This window comes from Tyto alba, unplaced genomic scaffold (genome assembly GCF_018691265.1).
Source record: "Tyto alba isolate M040663 unplaced genomic scaffold, T.alba_DEE_v4.0 Super-Scaffold_33, whole genome shotgun sequence".
Classification (NCBI taxonomy): domain Eukaryota; kingdom Metazoa; phylum Chordata; class Aves; order Strigiformes; family Tytonidae; genus Tyto; species Tyto alba.
Genome location: NW_024881308.1, coordinates 11,571,210 through 11,594,243, shown reverse-complemented (window position 1 = coordinate 11,594,243; position 23,034 = coordinate 11,571,210). Strand labels below are relative to the sequence as shown.

The 23,034-nt window shown below is 37.7% G+C and overlaps 2 protein-coding genes across 2 annotated transcripts; both read right to left on the bottom strand.

The window, feature by feature from the left end:
- Nucleotides 1-432: 432 nt before the first annotated feature.
- Nucleotides 433-10,258, bottom strand: SPO11 (SPO11 initiator of meiotic double stranded breaks). The gene is made up of 11 exons (XM_042800744.1): nucleotides 10,239-10,258; nucleotides 9,236-9,364; nucleotides 8,914-9,022; nucleotides 8,189-8,275; nucleotides 6,454-6,490; nucleotides 6,122-6,231; nucleotides 5,107-5,206; nucleotides 3,803-3,840; nucleotides 2,155-2,231; nucleotides 1,840-1,951; nucleotides 433-1,158 (listed from the first exon to the last, which is right to left on the bottom strand). Exons 1-11 carry the CDS (start codon nucleotides 10,256-10,258, stop codon nucleotides 1,039-1,041), a joined length of 939 nt encoding a protein of 312 aa, XP_042656678.1. The 3' UTR covers nucleotides 433-1,038.
- Nucleotides 10,259-12,057: 1,799 nt separating this feature from the next.
- On the bottom strand, nucleotides 12,058-21,347 carry LOC104367851 (mRNA export factor). The gene is made up of 12 exons (XM_042801057.1): nucleotides 21,286-21,347; nucleotides 20,668-20,764; nucleotides 20,415-20,519; nucleotides 19,539-19,631; nucleotides 19,041-19,127; nucleotides 17,389-17,475; nucleotides 17,051-17,122; nucleotides 16,458-16,565; nucleotides 16,004-16,110; nucleotides 15,845-15,920; nucleotides 15,020-15,214; nucleotides 12,058-13,422 (listed from the first exon to the last, which is right to left on the bottom strand). The coding sequence occupies exons 2-12, from the start codon at nucleotides 20,755-20,757 to the stop codon at nucleotides 13,336-13,338; spliced, it is 1,107 nt and encodes a 368-aa protein (XP_042656991.1). The 5' UTR covers nucleotides 20,758-20,764; nucleotides 21,286-21,347; the 3' UTR covers nucleotides 12,058-13,335.
- Nucleotides 21,348-23,034: the final 1,687 nt, after the last annotated feature.

The following is a 23,034-nucleotide window of genomic DNA, read 5'->3' as shown; positions in this document are numbered from 1 at the left end:
CTCGGGCGGGCCAAAGCACGTTCGGCTGTTGCCCGGTGCTGCCGTGGCACTGAGCACAGTCAGTGAGCGTGGGGAAACTTGGCTGGCACAGCCCGCGCTTCCCGCTGGGTCGGGATGGGCCCTGCACCCGGCCTGCGGGTGCCACCGTCGGTGGGAACACCGCTACTGGGCGATAAAGAAGAAGAAATTTCAATTCCTTTTGAATTTAATGCTGGTGGAACAGTGGTAAAAAGCCCCAACCAGATAAGTCGACTAAAAATACTAGCAGTAAGATCCATGCCGATGACTCGGCAGATCAATTTTGGAAAGGTTTTCTATGCAGTTGATCAGGTTTCCTCACACAATTCACTGAGCACTTTAATCACCACAGTTTTCTGCTCCTTTTTACAGTTTCAGGGCTAACTAAAATAAAATGAACAAGGGATTCTGTTGTCATGGGCATCATTAACAGGATTGTTTATTAAATTCTCAATTAGTAACATCTGCTCAATTGTTCATTGAAGACAACTAGTAATTTGGTTGCTGGAATGTTCATAGCTGCTGGAGATAGGCAGTAATGGAGCATTATCTCTGACTTTTCAGTCTGAATTCACAACAAACACAAAATGCCACAATGCTGTACTTAATTTCCAAAAGGAGGCACGTGTGATAAATTAACAGTATTACTCTCTTCAAAAATAAAAAGGTTGGTACAGCATCATCTTGTGCTTTAAAACAGAAGGCAAAGCAATTCCTCGATAGATTTTTGAACTTCCTATTTTCTGACCAGAAAGAACATAGTTCATTATCTTTTTACGTACGTACCACTGCATTTGGCATTGTTACACTTCAGAAGCCACACAATGGAAGCAACTATTCTATAAAATAATTGTAGTTTCTCTTATGGTTTGAAAGAGGAAAAAGAGATGATGATAATCTAGATACAGTGATAAAGAAACCTAACAAGAAGCTGAAGCATGCTCCTGTCTCTATGCGTCTTTTTATAACAGCAGTCAACAAATCAGTATCGAGAAAAAACATTTCATTTGCAACAAGCATTCATAGCCATCCACCAAATTGTAGTTTGTTTGGTAAATAGACTCTGGAAAGGTAATCTGATGAAAGAGAAGTTAAAACTTGAATTTCAGCCTTCAGTTTAGATGCTGCCATGATTTCCAGCTAAAAAAAAAAGAACAAATTAATGTGTGATGCTGTAACAGCCTGATCCAGGGTTAGGTAATTATTTAAGTAAGAATTACACTTGTTGGATGTGCATGTAACACTGAAAAGTGAGTATTACTGGAAATGGTGCTGCAAAATCCCTGTCACTGAGCTGAGATTAAGTTTATTGTATGGTCAGGGGCTCTCTAGTGTGTACCTCACAGCGACACAGACAATTTACGAGTATAAACAGGAAGGAGAAGGTACACAATATCTTTTCTTCCTTTCTAACAATTTCACAGAATCTATGCCTGAACTGAGATGTATGCTTTAAAAGTACAGGCAAGATTAGAGGTCTAGTACTGAGTAAGTAGCTCCTGTAAGCATTCCCCTATTTGGAAAGATGTAATATATTCTGTAATACTTAGGAAAGTAGTAAAATCCCATGTGATCATCAGATGACTAATAGCAGGAAAGCTTAAGAGGCTGCCAGTTCTGGCCTGTGGGCTGTTGAGGCCAACTGATTCAGAGAGACATCCCAGGGCATGGCATTTCTCAATCCTGCCTTATTTTAGGGCTGCAAAACCTTACTGGTTCTGCTGTAGTAAGGGTTTATCATCATAAAGATGAACAGGATTGCAGACAATAGGATTTGTCCTGTGCAGAGTAAGAAATAGGAAACAATAGGTTTATACATACTTCTTTTTTCCACATTGGCTGACAAGCAATGTAAGGTCTCTTCTGTATACTTGCTAACTTATTTTGATCTTGCTTTGTAAATGGAATCAAGACATCTTTGTGTATATGCAATCTGAAAATAAAATAAAGTTGTTAAATTTTCTCATATACTTAAAATATATTTATTCCAATTTATTTCTTGATATTAAGCCAAAATAATCTATGAAAGGAATAACAGATTTAAATGTCAGTTGTCTTTTTGTGCATTAAGTCAGACTGCACTTTCTGTCTGTGAAACAGAAGAATACTTCTGTTTCTTTTGGGGAAATAACTAACCTCTCAAGATCAGATGGAAGGAGACCAAGCCACTTTATAGATGGAACGGTGAGACGGTGGGCCTCAAAAGACATTGACTAAAATAAGAAAGCTCAACTATAACATTCAGTGACTTATTAATTTAAATTATTTGAGATACATGTTTTGCAAGGTCATGGCAAGATTTTATTACAAAGAAAATTAGGCATTTTCACTACCAGAATGGTATAGGAGAACACAGTACAACTGAAGCTTACCATATCCCCTTGTCAGAAACTCTTCCTTTGCCAAGATACGCACCCTTCAGCCTATGACAGATTCTAGGCTAGTCCAGTTTAGGCTGGCCTAGTCTGAATAGTTTTGTTTCATCTTTTACAATAAATATGAGTCTGATTGCCAAAAAAAAAAAAAAATGAGTAATGACAATCAAATCTGGAAATTTCTGATATTTTCTGCTGGAAAGCACATCATATAAAAATAGCCCAAAGGTTCATCTGGTCCAGTGTCATGGCTGCAGTAAATATCTTAGTGAAAAAATGTACAAACAAATACAGAATTAATGATACTTCTCAGAATACTCCCCCTGCTCCCAACTGTTTGTGATTCCAGCTTTCTGAGCTAGAAGTGGTGGTGGTGTAATACTTGATTTTGTCAGGTTGCTTTTAGAATCCATGAAAACTTCTGTCATCTACAGCCCCCTACAGCAAAGTATCACAGTTAAATTGCATGTTGTATAAAGGAATACTTCCATTGTTTGTAAAGAACTTGACATATTCTAGTTTCATTTGATACACCTGTTGCTCTGTAACTGAACAAAATAAACTTTCAAAAGAACCTGACAATTTAATTGAATCCTGGAAGTGTTTTATCAGTTTACCCACTTTTGTAGCAGAGCTGAAGGCGTGACAGCTCACCTGAAAACTTGGGAGTTCTGTCTCCCTGGATGTCCTTGATGCATATGTTACAATATATATTTGAACTCTTGACATCATTGATGTCTGACAGTTTTCTGAAGTTCGTTTTGCTTTGGTTTGTTTTGTTTGGGTTTTTTTTTGTTTGTTTGTTTTTTTTTTTTTTTACTTTGGATGTTTTTTCTTCTATGCTTTACTGAACAGTTCACCCACCTGCTCCTGCCTTTTGCTTTCACCTTAGCCTGCCTGTCTTCCATACTGTCTTCCTGTACCTCCTCTTTTAGCAATGTAATATAATAATGCCTTCTTGTTCCCCTTGCCTCTTCTTCCATAAAGTTCCACACTAACACATGTATCCATAAGCAAATTCTCACCCCAAAACAAAATCTTTACCAACATAACATGATTTTGTGGTTATGTCTTCCTCCTCCCAAGGCCCCTCCAGCTGTCGTTTCCAAGGCAGAAACAAAGCAAAATGGAGAACACTTGTCTATTTGGACTGTCTGAAAACTGCCTGTGCATCAGGGAAAAACTGAAATACAGTTAAATGAAACACCAGCCATTGTTAGCCAGTTTCTTCTTGTTGCAGGAAGAAGCCATTTTCTGCAGATACACAAGGCCTAAAAACTGTGTCTCTGTGCTGAAACAAAATGATAAATGGCAGTAACTATTCTAGCAAAGGCTATAACATTTCATACATTCTGGATTCAAGGCTGGGCTACAAAACAGTGTATTTGAAGTGGAAAAATTATACTCACCACAGATCCATATTTGTAGATACACATTATTTCTACACCTAGGTTGCAGAATACCAAATGTCAAGTGTCTGTTTATCTGCACACTGGGCATGTTTAAGAGGACTTCATTAAGAATTCAATTTTATGGCATAATGGTTACAGCTTTATAATTAGTGAGGTTCCTTCTGGTTTACAATTGTTTTTAGAGCATGTCAAAATAATCAGAAGTTGAGCATAATATTTCACCTTTATATAGTTAAATGTTTCATGCTGTCTGTGCATAGTCAATTCAAAACAAAGGATAATCAGCTATTTTACACATTGTCCAACATCTATCATGAAAAGCGTCTTTCTTTATCCTGTGTAATCCGTATCTCTTCATGCTTTGAGCAGCTGCTTCTTGTTTTGCAGTAATCTCCCTAATTTCAGCTGGGATCAGTGGGGATACATTAGAGGTTTACTACATTTTGTGTATGTGAATTCAGATTCTGAAGTCAAACTAAGGCATACACACTCTCATACAGAATCCATTGTGAAATGAGTTAAATTTCCGACCTACTGCTGATGTAATAGAATAGCACATCCAGAATGGGATGAACTTTTTTTAGGATTAACTTTATTCCTGCTAGCATCAGACTTGTAGTTGCTAGCTTTCACTACTGTAAACTGTTGACATCAGTGCTGAATTATTAATAGAAGTGCACGTGAACTACTTTAAAGCCAACAGAAGACTCACTTTGCTCAAACATACTGTGTTCTTTGTGTCTGTCTGGCCTAAGGATCATAACATAGTAAAAATTTTGCTTTATACTAAACTGAGCAATGTTTACAAAAGTTCCTGTTATTTCCTTTTATTTCACAAAAGGAATAGTATACCAAACACTTGGAATTCCTGACAGAGCAACATTTTCAATGGTATTGAAATCTGTAAAGACTTAGCTAGGCTATATCCTGAGGCTTTTAGAAGTGGTCATTAAAATCAGTGGAACCATGCAAAAATAGATCATAAAATGCCACTATCCTTATCTTCATTTTCAGTCCAATAGGTACTTTCAAAATATAGCTTTATTCTGAGCTGCAAATTCTTTTTTTTTTTTTTTTTTTTTTTAACTTTTTAGGTACAAGGTAAGATTCTTATTAATACCTCAAACCACAACAAATCTCTGCAACTTCTTTCTTACTCCTAGGTATATTCTGCATAAATTCTGCATAAATCAGGATTATGTTGAAACTCTATGCTCTGAGTACCTTCCCATAAAAGTGAGACAATACATTCTAAATAAATTTTGCTTTACTTTTATGTCATTGAAGCTCTACAGATTTACCATGTGGATCTGCATCCATGAGGGTGAAAACAGGAATTTGAAAAGAATCCCACAGCTTTCTGACCAAAAGTCGTGTATTAAGATCTGGTACGCCTCTTCCCTAAGGAAATAAAAGCAGTTTTAAACTAATTAAAACAACATCTGGCTACATATATGTTTACATTTGTCATCTAAAAGCAAGCAAATAAACAAATAAAATGCTGGCAGAAGTATTTCTCCAGCAGCTATTTTGCAGGGAAGGTTCCTTGTTCCTGTTTTGGCTCTGTGAGGAGGGAAGGAGGAACGGGCTGGGGAGAGCCCGGCAGATGCTCAGGATTACAGGCACTGTGGAAGTGTCATACATTCATCTATTTAAGGAGTTTGTAAGGTAAGGGAGTTGTATAGATGTACCCTGCTATCTGTATAAGCTGGTGTAAGAAGGCCACTTCTTTCTTCTCAAAAACATTTACGACACTAATGAAACCATATAAAACAAGTTCTTGTTATGACTGACTATAACTGGACAATATGCTGCACGGTATCAATGGTTATCTCTCTTAGGCATGGGGATATGTTTTTTCCTCGTTGTGGGCCAAATTTATCCCAGAACAAGTAGGTATGCATATTCCATTTACACATTCCTATACACATTCCTATTTATTCTCCAGGCTCCACAGCTCTTCCAGTAGAATCCAAAAATCAACCGATGCTGTTTCATTTGGGTTTGCTAAACTTAGGATCCTGAAGGACAAAAGATCACCAAACAGTTAAGCCTTTCTGAGACTGAGTGGGGCAACTACTTTTCAGCGGCACATGAAGTTGATAAGCTATGAAGCTCTAAGGAGATGTTTGGAGGAAGTAAGTCTTTAGAATGTGTATTTTGTATTTCTATGAGGATAATAAAATTGTAAAAAATTTTGTTAGACACGTTTCATGTTAATTTCATTATGGTCTTTTGACCACATTTGAGCACCACTACAATGCTAAAGCTTTATTCTTACATCTAGCTAAACGATATGAAATGTAAGATGCATACCGTAATCATTATACATGGGGACGATTTATTGCAGAAGTCATCATCCAGAAGTCTCTGAAAAGTTGCATCTTTTTCTACAATTAACATAAATTTGGCGTGTGAGATTAAATCTTTTCTGTTAAGGCTAGCTGCATGTAAAATGATCCATCACACCAATCAATTAAAACTAAATGCTCTAGAAGACCTGTTCTGGAGCCAAAAGCAGTGTTCATGACTCAATTTCAGAGCCAACAAGCAAAGAAAAAATTACCAGAACGTTGTTTAACTTGGAATATTCTTTGGTTTTACTTTATTTTTTCAGTCTACAACGAGAATTCTTGCTGAAAGGATACTTTTAATTCCTTGAACATTAGATGGTACAGTGACTGCCTAAAACAACAAAAATGAGATTAATAATTTTAAATAGAGAAAATGATATATTTTAAAATAACAGTATTAGGTAATGAAAGACACAATTACATCCTAAAACAACCATTCATCTTCTGTATAAAAGATCAATCTTGACATTTTCACCTCTTTTTAAGTGTACTCAACCATTCATATCCTGCTCTATTGTATGGTTGTGTAGTTATCCTCCTATTATAACAAGATGCTTTTCAAGAGTGTTTGTGCTACTGTCACAGGAGATTGCTCATCATGTGGGCATTACAGAGACAACAATGTCCTGATTAATTTTTTTTATCTGTTTTAGCCAGAAAAAAGAGTCAGCTTGGTGTGAAGATTGCAAACTTAATACAGGCTTAAGATACTTAAGTATTCTTTTTGGAAGACTATTAAATCCTTTATTAACCTATAACCTGATTTTATAAGTATTTTGGAGCAACAACTTGAAGACACAGTAATGTTTACATCTCATATTAGGATTGGCTCAATCTGGCAAGCATATGGATAACGAAACAGGAACTGTAGGAAGAACTTGGCAAAAGAGTATGTATATATTGAAGTGTGTGGTCTGGTTTTACTTCTGACTGCTAAATCACCTCCGGTGCCAGGGTGGAACAACTCAACAAATAAAAATACGAAGAGCTATAGATGAGCATTAGTAACAGGGGACTTTATGCTCTGCTTAAAAACAAACTATAACAGACAGCTAAGCTTTATCTTTCCATTTTGAAATTACCTACTTAGGCTTACAATGAGCACATTTTCCAAGAAATCATGACAACAGTCAGCAAGTCTGAGTTCTGTTCCTGCCTTCATATGCTGCACAGCTATAGAAAATCTTTCAGGACTATATTAGTTGAATCTCATCTCCTCAAACCACTTTTGGCTCTTGACTTTATAACCGTGGTTATAAACTTCTCTTTAGCTCAGTGCCAACTCTGATAAAATTAGTTGACAATACAAGCCCATCTAATGTCTGTAATTCCTGTATAAATGAAAATCCTGAAACCAAACAGCCTGATATTATACACCTTTGGTTGTGCAGTGCTGGGTACATGAAGAAAATATCAACTCTTATGCTGAGGAGTATCATCATTAAAATTCTGTAAATGAGAACGTAATTTGGGTCCAGAAAAACATTGCCTTCTCTAATTACAGAGGTTCAGTTCAGTCTCTCATCTGTGCTGTTGCCACTTGAGGAGTCTGCCCAGTGTGGCAGAAGCAGCTCACTGAGGACTGAGGACCATATGAGTATGTCAACTCAGGCTTTAAGACTTGTTTTCTTACTCTGCCAGAAATCAATCTATTGTGACAGAAGTGAAGTATGTTCAGAGTGCCCAGGGTTCTTAGACTTGGAGCACTTATTTGACAGAACACTGTAATATAAAGCCTAAGATACACAATATATACACCTTCCTCTGCAAGGCTCCCATCGTAGAAGGTAGTGCTAAAAAACATATCCAAAGGATATATTCCTTGTGAGTATATAGCTGAGCTTCGGAATTGCAATACAGTTGAACAATACTTTTTATCTCTCTTTTTTCACCCAGGCTCTAATGTCTCAATTTGTCGCAAGCACAGGTCTGTATAATAAATGTATACAGTAGCCTGAGCTACAAGAAGTGCAGGATATCATGCTAAGGTAGATGCTACGAATGACTGTTACTGTTTTATAATACATACTGTTGCACTGCAGGTACAATTCACTTTTGTACCATCTTCCTCAGTGTAACTTAAATTTCCAGCAACAAAACCTTTAGTTGTAGACAGCTGAAAAAAAACAGTAGGTTGTATACAATAAATGGGAAGTTACGTGCTGTAGTGTTACTATATTGGCCAGGTAAAACAAGAAACTTCTGAAAATAATTCTGACCAGTAATAAGCAGTTACTGACCGCCATCAACCTTTTAAACACTAAGCAATGTTGTTGTCATCATGGACATAAAGGCATACTTATAGTAAATTACATTAACAACTGAATATTTAGATACAAAGGAATTCTTGTAAGGCATGAGATACAAGTAAATTTGAAAGGTTGTTGCATCTCTAACATACTTTAAATTTTCATCTAACACCCAAGTTGGCAAAAGAATTTGAGTACAAATTGCTAAACAGGTGTCTTGCATTCTGAAGTTTAAGCACTGCCTTCACTAGATAATAGCAAAAGGCCCTGTGATTTTAGCTGGCAGTTAGTCCCAAACTCTTTGGAGCAAGAAAACTGATTTTTCTCTGAAGAAAGAAACTTTTTGAGTGCTATGATAAACCATAATTAGGTTTCATTTGCACAAATGATACTTTTAATTTTAACTATGTATTTCCTAGTGATAACCTTTCTTGCTATTTCACCCTTCCGTTCAATCTATATGATTTGGAAATAATGATAAAAGCATTCATAATAAGCCACTTACTATATGTAGACTTCTCCGAGGTATCTTAAGCATGCAAGAAATGTCATTGATTATATTGTCCACAACACTTTGGCTACCAAACAGTAGTGTATCTGAATAATATATATCTCTATCAAGACAAAATATTGTATTTGTAATTATAACACTGAAACAGCTGTGGGCTCGTCAGAATTTTATAGAGGGCATGGATAATCAGATCAACCTAAAGCATTTTACATACAGGAATCCATTATCCTATGGGTTTGCATTCTACAGGCTGTTTTTCACAGTAACATTCTTAAAATACAACTTCATCTGAAATTACAGAAATACAGTATGTTACCTTTTAGTTGCATAAGTATTAGTCTGTACCATCTTATAGATCACAGATAATATCTTGAGCATCAGAGCTGAAAAAATACAATGCACAAATATTTTATAAATTTTCAGAAATGCATATGCAATAATTTGTCTTTATAATGACCCATATTTGTGTCTCATAAAATAAAACTTTGAAACATATTTTAATGTGCTGTGAAAATACAGAGAGACTGTACTAATCAATAGACTTAATAATTTCTAACATAATTAGAAAAAATATGATGGAGTTAAGTGAGAGAATGTATGCCCTGATCTCCAGGCCAAGAAATTAAACGACTGAGTTAGAAAAAGAAATTAGCCTATTGTCTGTATTCCAAGATTGCTTTACTAGCTAGCTTTCTGAAGAACGGTGATGTTTTTGCATTACGACCTTTTGAACGTGCTTTCAGCTGACATTCATTCAGGGAGGGTTGAAACTGTAAGAATGCTGTATTAATTTCACTGTCACTCACTATAATTTAATATAGAAGAGAAAAGCTGAAGGGCTGGTCATAGTATCAGGTTATATTAGCCATACACTTCTAAATTTCAGTGCATTTTATATATATATATTTATGGTTTGTTCAAAAATATACAATATAAAAACATAACAGCATAAACCTTAATATTTAATTTTTCCCTGGTTCCTCTCTACAAACAGCAACAGCAGAAAGGCAAACAAGGTAAGTGGCTTCTATCATTTCAAAGACCATAGTGTAAACCTTTTGAGACAGGTTTGACAATTCCCTATAGTGGACAGTTGCCCAACACCTCATCTGCAAACAGCACTTGATCACAATTAAATTGAACCAGGCCTAAGCAACAGCCTTTATGAAATTTCCCACATACACCTAACCCCGTCTCTATCTCAAATCCATACTTCTCTGGAGAACTTCTCTAACTTGTTTTCCTAGCCTAGGAGCTAGGCTGGAGTAGTCACCAAATTGGCTATTGCATTTCATCTGACAGATGGTAAACTAAGATACTCCGCCTGACCACCTGCCATTGTGCAAGCATGTCTTGCTTTACTTTGTGAAAGGCTGTAGCAGATGATTTCTTCATTTTCCAAAATACATTTTATTAAACTAACGTGCAAGACCACTAACATGTGAGACTATCAGGAAGAAGGTTGAAACAGCTTATTTTAAAATGTTTATAAGATGTCCCCATTTTTGCGGGCTTAACTGAGTTTCTCCTTATGCCAAAGTTTATTTTTCTGCAATAAAACACAAACACTGACAGCAAACTTTCCAAAAAATCAATGAAAATGAGGTTTTTTTATAGATCTAGCATTCCTGTGGTTAGCTTTTTGTTCATACATTACAATCTTACATTCTACTTCATTCTTTTTTGGACAGGTAACTGCCATAGAGTAGCAAGTTAATGCATTTCCAGAACATGCACTAACACTTATTTGTGTGTGAATAAGCTCTCACTACATGTTTGATGCTCGAAGGGATACAGCTGTGTGTACTTTGCAATATAACCTTGCAAAAAATCCAAGGAGGAGTACATTGCTAATGCATTCTCTTAACCTGGGTAACGGAAAACAATCAGTTCAAAGTTTGACTCTGTCCTCCCAACTGAATATATCTAATGTGCACAGCAACACAACGGGAAATATGCCCTTCTAAAATGAGTCTGAAAAAATTAATGTGATGACTAAATAATTCTGAAACCTTGCTGACAGATAAAAAGAAACTGATTCCAACAGGAGAATAAGGACTCAACATATTAGTACAGAACTGTATTACCAAGAGAGACTTACCACTGCTGGCTTCATTATGAAAATATATGTGGCCAAACTTAGTATCCACTTAAGTAGGTGCAACTCCATTGGATCCAGTAGAAACGTACCTGCTGAACTGAAGTGAATCTATTTTCTGCCTCACTCATTCACACAGTTAAGTATTTAAATGAAGAAACTTTTTTTTTAAACAAGAAACAGATGATACATTCCATTCTTCCCTGCTTACACCAGTGGGAGTTCTGCACACAAGAGATTAGAATATGTTTTAATTTTTTTTTTTTTTGCTATCACTGATGACACACATGTAACCTTGAGCCTGCAATTGCTTGATAGAATTAATTTGACATGGAAGACTGGAAAAACGTACTAAACCCCAAAGATTACAGCAGAACAATCACAATCTTTAAAAATAAAATTCAACATAAACAAAAGAAATGTTTGAGCAAATGACCAGCTATCGATGTAACTGCTGGGAACTCTTTCCTGTCTTCAAGAAAACAAATAGGCCATGAATGTGAAATCTAAAATCATATAAAAATAGAAGTAGCAGACAAAAAAAACTAAATTGAGAAATAAAACCCAGAAAAGAACATCTCTAAACAACAGCAGAATGTATTGCATGGACTTTCCTCAACTATATCAAACAAGAAATACACACCCAACAAAAACTGACGAACACCCTAAAGAGAAGAGTCTGAAGTTAAAGGACCTATAGTAAAGGCTCTGGAGGGTTTGAAGATAGCACGATTCATTTGTACTAAAGACAAATTGTCAGGTGTTTGGCTGTTGAGATAGCAAGGAACTTGATTCATTCTTATAAAACAAAAGGCCTTTCGTAGTAGTCCTCTTAATTCTTGGACGCAAAACCACAAGAAACATTCATAATGAAAGAGCAACTGGAAAAAAGCATTAGATTTCCAGCTCAAGCAGCTGGGGGAAAAGTAGTTTCAGAAAACGTATCTGAATTACAGCGAAAGGACAAGAAGCTGCTTTTGGAAGTCAAACACACCATCTTGTCCATGTTATTGTATATAGAACTTTTGAATATAAAAAAGTATTTAGTAAAAATTTTATTTGAAACTTAGCATGAATCCATAACCATAAGTGTTACAACATACAGTTTTACAGAGAATTTGTACATTATGACAGATACGTCTATACATGTGCTCCCCCACCCCCCATTTTTATTTAGTCATTATCAAACAAACAACAGTTAAACAGGAATAATAAGCATTCACTTCTAAAAAGAAAACTTTGGCATGTATACAACTGGCTAGTTAAAAGTAAACAGTGGTAAATTCAAGTCAGAAAGAGACCCTCTTGTTTTGTTTCACAGCATTTTTGATCAGGATGAAACACACCAGCACAATTTTCTAGTTAATACAAAAATGAGTACTTTTTTTTTTTTCAGTCCAGAAACCCCTGTTAAGGGACAGAAACATGTTAGGAGAGATGCAAAGGAACCAACTTTTAACTCTAAAAGGTGTCAGTTTTAAAGCAGTTTAGGCCACATGTATTTTGCACACATTGGTTTGGTCATGAACAAAACAAACCCTTTCATGGTTTCCTCATATTACTGAACTACATACCACTTGGCACAACTGACATTTTCTCCTTTGGACTAGAATAAGCATGAGTACAGCTGGCTCAAAGTCACCTCCATTGCTGGAGTGTAAGAAAAAACTAACGTAGAATTTGCACTGTGCCCATCTTCTGTCTCGAGTTTCTGTCACTGCTGTTGGCCACTTACATACCTACTAAATTAATCCAAAAAATGAGGGAAAACAATTTGCAATGCATTTCTTCCTAGCATACAGTAGACAATATTTCCATTTTGAAAATCAGAAAGCAATGAAAGAACCCCTGAATAATAAGCAATAACAAGCTTCCTTTGAGAAGAATTACTTGCAATTCTTCAGGTACCTACAAAAAATACAGTATTTATACAACTTCTCCAGAACTATTATAGTTAACATATTTTAATGTAGTACTAATAAAATAAATCCATAGATACAAACGGTTGCATGTATAAGCGGGAATATCTACCTCAATTTAGATTTTGCTGCAACTTCATTATTGCTGTGGAACAGACAGTGATTAAGTCATGTGAATACTAGCCTCTCTCTCACACACATCAGAGTATCTAATTTGAAAAAACGTACTCCAGCAAGTCAGAATGCATTTAAGGTTAATTTTTACAGTTCCTGCTAAATGTTAGCGATCCAAAGTTGACTGAACCGTGGTGCAATAGGGCGCAAATGGCAGAAGAGCAGTGTAGTAGAGGCAGGAATGGCAGAAACACAGTAGAGTAACAGAAGTCAGACTCATACTCACTACTTCTTATTCCTAGGCTTTAACTCTTCTGCTGCATTTCGCAGAAAAATGTAGTTTTTCTTTTGTGGATTATAAAATTCATGACCCTAAGAAGAAAAGGAATCTGTATTTACTCTCTTCAAAGAAGAAATAACAGCAGCATTATCTTAAAATGTAAGAATATGAATATTCCATTAGTTTGGTTTATTAAGATTTAATCTTAAACTCTTTAAGACCAGGTATTGGACAACACTGGTGGATTAGAAACAGGTTACTGTAACAAATAATTACAAGACTTGTATATAGAGAGTAAAATTTAAGGGACATTTATCCATTTTTAAGGTATAAAAAAATAACCACATATCCCTAAGGTCTACTTTACAGATGCAGCATAAGAGCTCAATATGATTTTGCTTTAAAATGTCATTCCAAGCAGAGAAGAAACTAAAACTTTAATGGCCACCCAATTTCACTTTATAGTATCTACCTTTTAGATAAAATAAGGTCACATTTTTTCAAAGCGAAGCCCAAGTTCCACAGGCAACTGCAAAAATATCTGTTCCCCAATTACAAATGCAAATATACTATTTTGGATATTGACATTATTTGCATACACATTACTGACTCAATATGCCAGTATTCAAATCAGGGAGAGTAGACACTAATGAAGCTATTAAAGTCCAACGCACAACTTGAAAATTACCAACTCCGCTTGACAGAAATGGTTCTGGAAAGAAAATTTACTGCCTACTGGTTTTACTACTTAATATTGATTTACAGATCTGAAAGAACCTCGGTACATATCTACCATTGCAGTCTACCCAAGCACTCAAGAACAGAAGAATTCATCTGCCCTAGCATCTAACAAAGTTATCTTACTGTGGGCAGCATCCAGAAGCCTAGATACAATGCAGTAAATTCAAACGTTGCTCTCTGTGGCATACAGTCAAGCTCATCTGTGCGATTTCTGCATTCATTTCAGTTAAAATCACAAAGAACGTTATCCTCAAATTTAAAAGCACTAGTTATAACAGGAAAGTAATACTTTAATTAAAAGTTGCTGTTCTATTGAAATCAGTTACATTTCAACCTGGTTACCCCTCCTCTTAAAACTATTAAGCGGCGTTGATTCTTCAAATATTATGGTTTGTTGTGATTCTCTTGTTGAGATTTATTGTTGAGTCAAGTTTGGAAGAGAAATACATAAATTTAAGTGCTATCAGTAAGCTGCACTGAATGGTACTGGAAATTTAGTACATGACAGTCAAGCACTCGTTTAAGTGTTCATAACCAGAGTCACAGCTTTTTTTAAAGTTAAGTTAAAGAGAATCTGCCCGAGCAACAGAGATGTGCATTTCAAAGAGATCTGTAGCAACTTGTTAGGGTGCCACATTGCCCCATGACACTCTCCACAGCAGAATACATGTGAGCAACCAGAATAACTTCTGAAGCATGTAACTTACATGTTGCTCATCCACATTTGCAAAATAGCATTGTTTAGCAACCTTATCCAACTGAAGCTAAAAACCAAACGCACTGCTTCAGTGTTAAATTTCATAAAAATGTCTAAAATGCAGACCACTGTAAATTCTCTTGCACGTTTGTAAAATTAGACTCAGCTACTATTTATAAAGAACAGTGAAAGCCTCATGTGAAAAGAATAGTCTTAGTTGTCAACTATGAAGGAGTCACAACCTTTCTTACCTTTGACCAATCATAACTTGAAGCATATGCAAATATATTGCCATTATGGTTAAAACAACAAGCAGATATCGGCTGGTCAAGTTGTTCTGATGTTTTTAGCTTTGTTCGTGCATCTTTATCCCAAAAGCTGAATCTACCATCAGATCCTACTGTTGCAAGAGTACCATGGACAGGGTGAAATGCTATTCCATTTACCTGCAGAATCGTAAAAAATACCATGTAAAACATCACATGTGAGAACATTCACAACACATCTTGAATCCCGAGACAGTAAATACACATGAAACATTGTTTTCAACTAGATATAGGGCTGGTTTTTTGTTTGTTTGGGTTTGTTTTTTTGTTTGTTTGGGTTTGTTTTTTTTGTTTGTTTGGGTTTGTTTTTATTTGTTTGTGTTGTTTTGTTTTGGTTTTTTTTTTTAATGTTTTCAGATGTGTTCTCTGGAAACAAAAAAAACCCAAACCAAAAAAAAAAAAAACAAAACACAAACCACCTCACCAAAGCAACAAGGAAAGCATCTTCTTGTCTGTAGTACCTAAAAATTCAATGCATAATCCAATTACCCAAATATATAAAATATTGCTTCAGTATCAGCAAAAGCATCATTTCCACCGAGATGATTTAATTAATGGCTGATCTGGATTTAAGGGAAGTACAAAAATGTCTTTCCTCTTAATGTACGACTACGACTGGTCTTTAAATATATCTCTAAGATAGATTTAGGCAAGGTCAAGATCAAAGAGAACAAACAACTCGTAGCCAATTTTACATTAAGAGTGTAATTGTCCTGTATAAATGATCTATGGTTTATGCTGAATACTTACAGCATAGATATCCTGAGGTGCTGATGTGTTTGTTCCATTGGAGCGATGACATTTAAAAGTGAAATTATCTTTTGCACTGTGAGGAAAAAAAAAAGTCTTTTTACCTTCCTCATTGTAAACTGAGCAATAAAGAAAGGATGCTTCTTAAATGGTACTTACGGATTTGGGGGGTTGATATAATGAATAGCTACTCTTCCTTCGATACTTCCAAGGGCAAATCCAGTAGGTTTATTCACTTTGTCTTTAAAAATAGCAACACAGCGATGCTACATTTGAGAAAGATAGAGGATTTCAGGCATGGGCCTGAGGGCCAGATTTATTCTCAAAGCCGTCTGTTTTCCATGGGACACAAAACATCATATACATCAACGCAAAGTAAAGTGAAAACACAAACAAGGTCAAGAGATAGGTCAAATTCTATTGAGAATTTGGGCCACAGTATTCACATTTCTAAATTCTTACAAAGACCAGCAATAGATCAGTGGCAAACCAGGACATATGCCATAAGAAAATAAAGTACTCTGGCTTTGAAACACTGTTTTTACCAAAAAAAGGCAAACCCAGATTTTCAATCATCTCTATAAATACACTTGCAATAAAGATAATCATTTACCTGGTGCTTAAGAGGAGATTCTATTCTTCTGAATTCAGACGGTTGATTCTCTAGCTGATAAACTATCAAACCCCTTTCTGCAGTGGCCACAACAGCCATAGGATGAACCTGGATATGGTTGTACAAACAGGTTGGAAGAGACACACTTGTGTTAATAGCATGGCAGAGAATTCTATTTATTATTTCACAGAAATCCCTGAAGAAGTTAAAGGAATTAGACTATGATCTGGGGCAAATAGAGGGAGGGAAAAAGGAAAGAAGAGAAAGAACAAAGTTAATTTGTAGGCATATCTCAAACAAACTTGTATGCAAACTCATCCAGAAATGAGGGTAGGTCAGTCCTAGTGCTGATTTGGCTTTGTGTTGTTAAAAAGACACTAAGCGTGTTTTGGATGATGCAAATACCGACTTTCTAGAGCTTGATTAAGATCAATTTCTGTTTTATTGCTAAAATCACAGAGACTGAACACTATTCTATGATTCTATGCTAACAGCTGGTGTTTAGTGTTAACCTTCAGACGCCTCAAGACAGCCAGTTTATTCATACTCCCAGTCATCTAGCTGACACTAGTTTACCGTACATCACGGCTTACCACATCTGCACAATAACATCTTTCAGGGAGCTGCAATGTCATCATAGGTGTTGGTGAACGGGTATCCCAGAACTGACAAAAACAGAGAAATGAACAAACTTACACCTGGAGTTGAGGATACACCATTTAAATTACTTCAGTAGAGAGAATGCAATTGGTACCGAGTTGATTCATTCTTGACTGTAGTCAGAATACTGCAACTCTCTGTGAAGTGAGGCTACTACACTAATCTGTTTTTTTGTATTAGTGTTTAATAAAATATTTTCACTTCACATAAATATTTTCATACACAGATTACAAGCACGCTTTGTGTCCATTTGTTCAGCTAAAAATCATACCTTCAAAGTTTTATCCCAGCTTCCTGTCATCAAACAACTATAATTTGGTGCTTTAATCCAATGGATAGTCTTCACAGGAGCATCATGCTGAAGGAAAAAAGGACAAATACACACACATTTGCTAAGATAACAGTTCATATTCCTTGTTTATGCTCCTCCTATTTTTTGTATGCATTCACACTTCTTATCCATCTAAGAAAAGTGATTCAATATTTTAGTCACAGTAGTTAGGATAAGGGTTGGTCATGACCTTGTGTTGTGTAGCGAGTGCTGTAAAAATCACTCACATAAGAAAAAAATGGTTCCTGACACAAAGAACTACAATCGTCACCCTATACAGGAAGATGGTCACAGCAGAAATACAAATTACGAACAGCATGACTTTCTAGTTATTTGTAAAGGATATTATCCCTTATGCCAAAAATCAACGCTTTGCAATAAATAACTTACTATACTAAATGCATAAAAAAAAAACCAGCTTCTGACAACAGGTATGGAAGAAAGGCCTATGTTAATTACACCAACAAGATTTTACAAGGCTGAGAATCTGAACTTTATGACCTCAAGTAAGATACAAGAAGCAATCATTAAAAGGACTAACTCCCAACCTGTATAACTGCTAACTCATTTTAGTCACCGTAACTACATATTCTGTCAACAGACACTCACTTCTAAATTAAGAATGCAAATTATAATCCATGTTACTGCTGCAGCAGAAAGGCGGTATTTGTGAAAGTGGAATCAATGATTTCTTAAATTTTTTTTCCCCATTAATGCAGCAAGGTGACTGCCCTGCCTTCCACTGGGATAGAGCTAATTTTTTTTTCTTCTTAGTAGCTAGAATTTTGGATTCAGTATGGGATTTGGTATGAGAAGAATGTTGATAACGCACTGATGTTTTCAGTTGTTGCTTCAAAAACAAGGACTTTACAATTTCCCATGTCCTGCTAGTGCACAAGTACACAAGCAGCTGGAAGGGAGCACAGCCAGAACAACGGACCCAAACTGGCCAAGGGAATATTCCATATCATCAAATGTCGTGCTCAGTGTACAGGTAAGGGTTGACTGGGAAGCTCCCTCTCGCTTTCAGGATTGCAGTTTCGTGATTCTTGCTTCTCTGGGATCGCTAGCCAGGAGCAGGCTGGGCATCGGTCAGTGGGTGGTAAACAATTGCACTGCACATTATTCGTTTGTATTTTCTATTATTATTATTATCATTATTATTTTTATTTTATTTCAAATACTAACGTGTTTTCATCTCAACCTATGAGTCTCCTTACCTCTGTCCCTCCAATTCTCTCCCCCAACCCCTGGGGCAGGGGAAGGTGAGTGAGGGGCTGCGTGGTGTTTGGCTGCCAGCTGGGTTTAAACCAAGACAGGGACTTAGTGAGACAACGGCAGCAATGGAAAGAGCTCTCAAGTAAAATAAGAGGAAACAGCTGCACAGGTTATTCAAATCACTTTGATTGCAGGTCTCCCTATTCATGTGCACTTCATTACCTCAAAAATGTAAAAAGCACCCTACAGCCTCTTCTTCATATAGCAGGATCTACTTCAGAAACACTAAACGTTTGCTTAATTTGCTAATAAAGGTAGCTTTTAATAAAAACAGAAAAGGAAAAAAAAAAATCACCAAATAGCTTGGGGCTTACTTGTGCAATCTGAATAGCTTGATTACTGTTGAGATCCCACATTTTGGCAGTTTTATCACAGGAAGCAGTAAATACTTTACTCCCATCCTAAAAAAACAAGAATAAGGCCAACATTAAATAGCTCGATCATGCAGTACCTATTAGAAAACTGTCAAGTCTTATTCTCTTCTAGTAATAGCGTAACATTAATGTAACATATATAGGGATTACAAGACAGAGAAGAAACACAAAAATACAAATTTATTTACAACTGTATGTCATAAAAGAGAAAACCATGCTAGCTATTATCTAGCTTTAAATACATTCTTAGTTTTAAACTCACTTTTACCCTTACACTCATGTTATTCTATTAGGACATGCTTAGCACATATTTACAGTAACGTAAATCCATACAATAATCACACACTGCATCTACATATGGCACTTTGTCTGGAAACCACATGCCAATTTATTTAGTGTTTTGGTAAAAATTGTTTATTTTTTTAAATAAGAACATACATCACTCCAGCAGCCATCTAGTACAGGCCCTGTGTGCATCTGCTGAGCCTTTGGAATTGTCTGTCCATTATCCTGAACTTCCCAGCAGCGAACCTGCAACAGGAGAAGTGTATACAGACACAGCATATTAACACTGAGAACTGAAAAGACTTCTCACCTTGAGGATCCCAGCCTTAGCTTATCCAATTAAAAGTATCATTATAAACACCAAGCTTTTTTCAGAACTAGTGAAACCTTATTTTCTCTGATTACGTTGCTCTTATCTGTACAGCCACAACTCAACCCCAACTCAGACGTACCTTATGACCACGTAACACCTCCCAGTGCTCTCCTAGAGAGCCCTTAACTGTCAGCTAGAAAGAAGCTGCCTGCTGCAGGCTAACAGCCAACAGACCAAACAGAGCAGTTAAAAAATGTGCTCGCATTGTCTTCCCTCCCTGTCTGTGCCAGTTGGGATCTCACCCTTCAATCCAAACACACTTCAAAAACTGGAGGATTTACCATTACGGTCACAGTTCTTTCACTGGGAAAGCATAACTATGTCAGCCTAACTGTATAAGAAAATTAAGCTAAAACCAAGTAAGAAAAATCAAAGTAATAACAATCTAACAAGGAAAACACTGACTACACATTGCAAGCGGAAGCTCGTAACACAGAGTCAGAGGAATAGCTTATCTGGAGATCACAACTGAATTCCTCAGTTGAAGCAGCTCAGCTGTGTCAAACTTAGTGCCCTGGCACCAGACACAAGTTCTGCGGTTCTGCAAAGGGAAACATTTTTCAGGTGTCCTGGCACAAGTTTTTAGGATCACATTTTGCAGCGCTGACACCAATGCTCCCCCTTATTCAGCTATAGGTCTGATTGTGAGTACTTACATCATTCGCCCATGACCCTGCAATGAGGAAATTTCCCGGCAATGTTGGTGGACTAAATGCTAAACAAGATATGCTGTCATCAGGTGGAGATGTTACTTCAATATCCTACAACCCACAGAAGACAGAACAAAATTATCCACATCTGAAAACCGTGCACTGAGATCCTATTACTTCTATAGGGTGAGTCAGTAGGTACTGCTGTGACACATGAAAACACAGCAGAACAGTGGCTCCCAGAGACTAACACACCTACCTTCATTGGATTATGGTTATCTGCAGTCGTACTTCCAAACATGCTGGTACCTCCAGTCCCAAACCCTGATGTCGATCCAAACAGACTCATCCTTGCTCTGCAAACAAGGAAAAGGCTTACTGAGAGCTGGAAGGCCCTCAAGCATCCCTAGGGGGTCTCTGCGCGGCCGTTACAGCAGCACGCCCCTCACCCCGCCTGGCAAGCACCCGGGGACAGGAAAATATAGGAAGTTTTAAAATTTTTAAAATGAACGCTTCTCGTTGCAGTTAGATCCCTCGCATCTCCCGATCGGCCGCCCTCTCACCGCTGTCACGGGTCCCGCTCCTGGCGGCAGCTCACCCCTCCCCGCCTCCCCAAACCCCCCTCCCCCAGCACCGCCGGGCTGCCGGAGCCCCGCACACGCTCTCCCCCCGCCACAGCGGCCAACCCCGCTTCTCCCCCCACAGCCCGCCCGGCGGGGCGGCCAGAACGCCCAGCAAGCGAGGACGCGCCATTTCGCGGGGGTCCCACTTCCCCGCCGGCACGAACCGCCCGGCGCGGGGAGCGGCCACGCCGAGGAACCGGGGGTGGGGGGACCTGCCGCAGGGAAGGCGGAGCCGGCCGCCGGCCCTCACTCACCCGGACGGCGGGCCCGCTCCAGCCCGCGGCCTCCAGCGGCACGGCCCCACGGCGAAGGCGGCCGCGTCGTTCTGCGCAGGCGCCCTCGCCCAGCGGGGCGGGGGCGGCGCCTGCGCGCTGGCGCGGCTGCTGAGGGAAGAGAAAAAGCATTAAGAAGTTTTACTTTCCCTGCGCTGCGAGGGACGGGGTTAACTGCGTGAGGGGGCTCGGGCGGGCCAAAGCACGTTCGGCTGTTGCCCGGTGCTGCCGTGGCACTGAGCACAGTCAGTGAGCGTGGGGAAACTTGGCTGGCACAGCCCGCGCTCCCCGCTGGGTCGGGATGGGCCCTGCACCCGGACTGCGGGTGCCACCGTCGGTGGGAACACCGCTACTGGGCGATAAAGAAGAAGAAATTTCAATTCCTTTTGAATTTAATGCTGGTGGAACAGTGGTAAAAAGCCCCAACCAGATAAGTCGACTAAAAATACTAGCAGTAAGATCCATGCCGATGACTCGGTAGATCAATTTTGGAAAGGTTTTCTATGCAGTTGATCAGGTTTCCTCACACAATTCACTGAGCACTTTAATCACCACAGTTTTCTCCTTTTTACAGTTTTAGGGCTAACTAAAATAAAATGAACAAGGGATTCTGTTGTCATGGGCATCATTAACAGGATTGTTTATTAAATTCTCAATTAGTAACATCTGCTCAATTGTTCATTGAAGACAACTAGTAATTTGGTTGCTGGAATGTTCATAGCTGCTGGAGATAGGCAGTAATGGAGCATTATCTCTGACTTTTCAGTCTGAATTCACAACAAACACAAAATGCCACAATGCTGTACTTAATTTCCAAAAGGAGGCACGTGTGATAAATTAACAGTATTACTCTCTTCAAAAATAAAAAGGTTGGTACAGCATCATCTTGTGCTTTAAAACAGAAGGCAAAGCAATTCCTCGATAGATTTTTTGAACTTCCTATTTTCTGACCAGAAAGAACATAGTTCATTATCTTTTTACGTACGTACCACTGCATTTGGCATTGTTACACTGCAGAAGCCACACAATGGAAGCAACTATTCTATAAAATAATTGTAGTTTCTCTTATGGTTTGAAAGAGGAAAAAGAGATGATGATAATCTAGATACAGTGATAAAGAAACCTAACAAGAAGCTGAAGCATGCTCCTGTCTCTATGCGTCTTTTTATAACAGCAGTCAACAAATCAGTATCGAGAAAAAACATTTCATTTGCAACAAGCATTCATAGCCATCCACCAAATTGTAGTTTGTTTGGTAAATAGACTCTGGAAAGGTAATCTGATGAAAGAGAAGTTAAAACTTGAATTTCAGCCTTCAGTTTAGATGCTGCCATGATTTCCAGCTAAAAAAAAAGAACAAATTAATGTGTGATGCTGTAACAGCCTGATCCAGGGTTAGGTAATTATTTAAGTAAGAATTACACTTGTTGGATGTGCATGTAAAACTGAAAAGTGAGTATTACTGGAAATGGTGCTGCAAAATCCCTGTCACTGAGCTGAGATTAGGTTTATTGTATGGTCAGGGGCTCTCTAGTGTGTACCTCACAGTGACACAGACAATTTACGAGTATAAACAGGAAGGAGAAGGTACACAATATCTTTTCTTCCTTTCTAACAATTTCACAGAATCTATGCCTGAACTGAGATGTATGCTTTAAAAGTACAGGCAAGATTAGAGGTCTAGTACTGAGTAAGTAGCTCCTGTAAGCATTCCCCTATTTGGAAAGATGT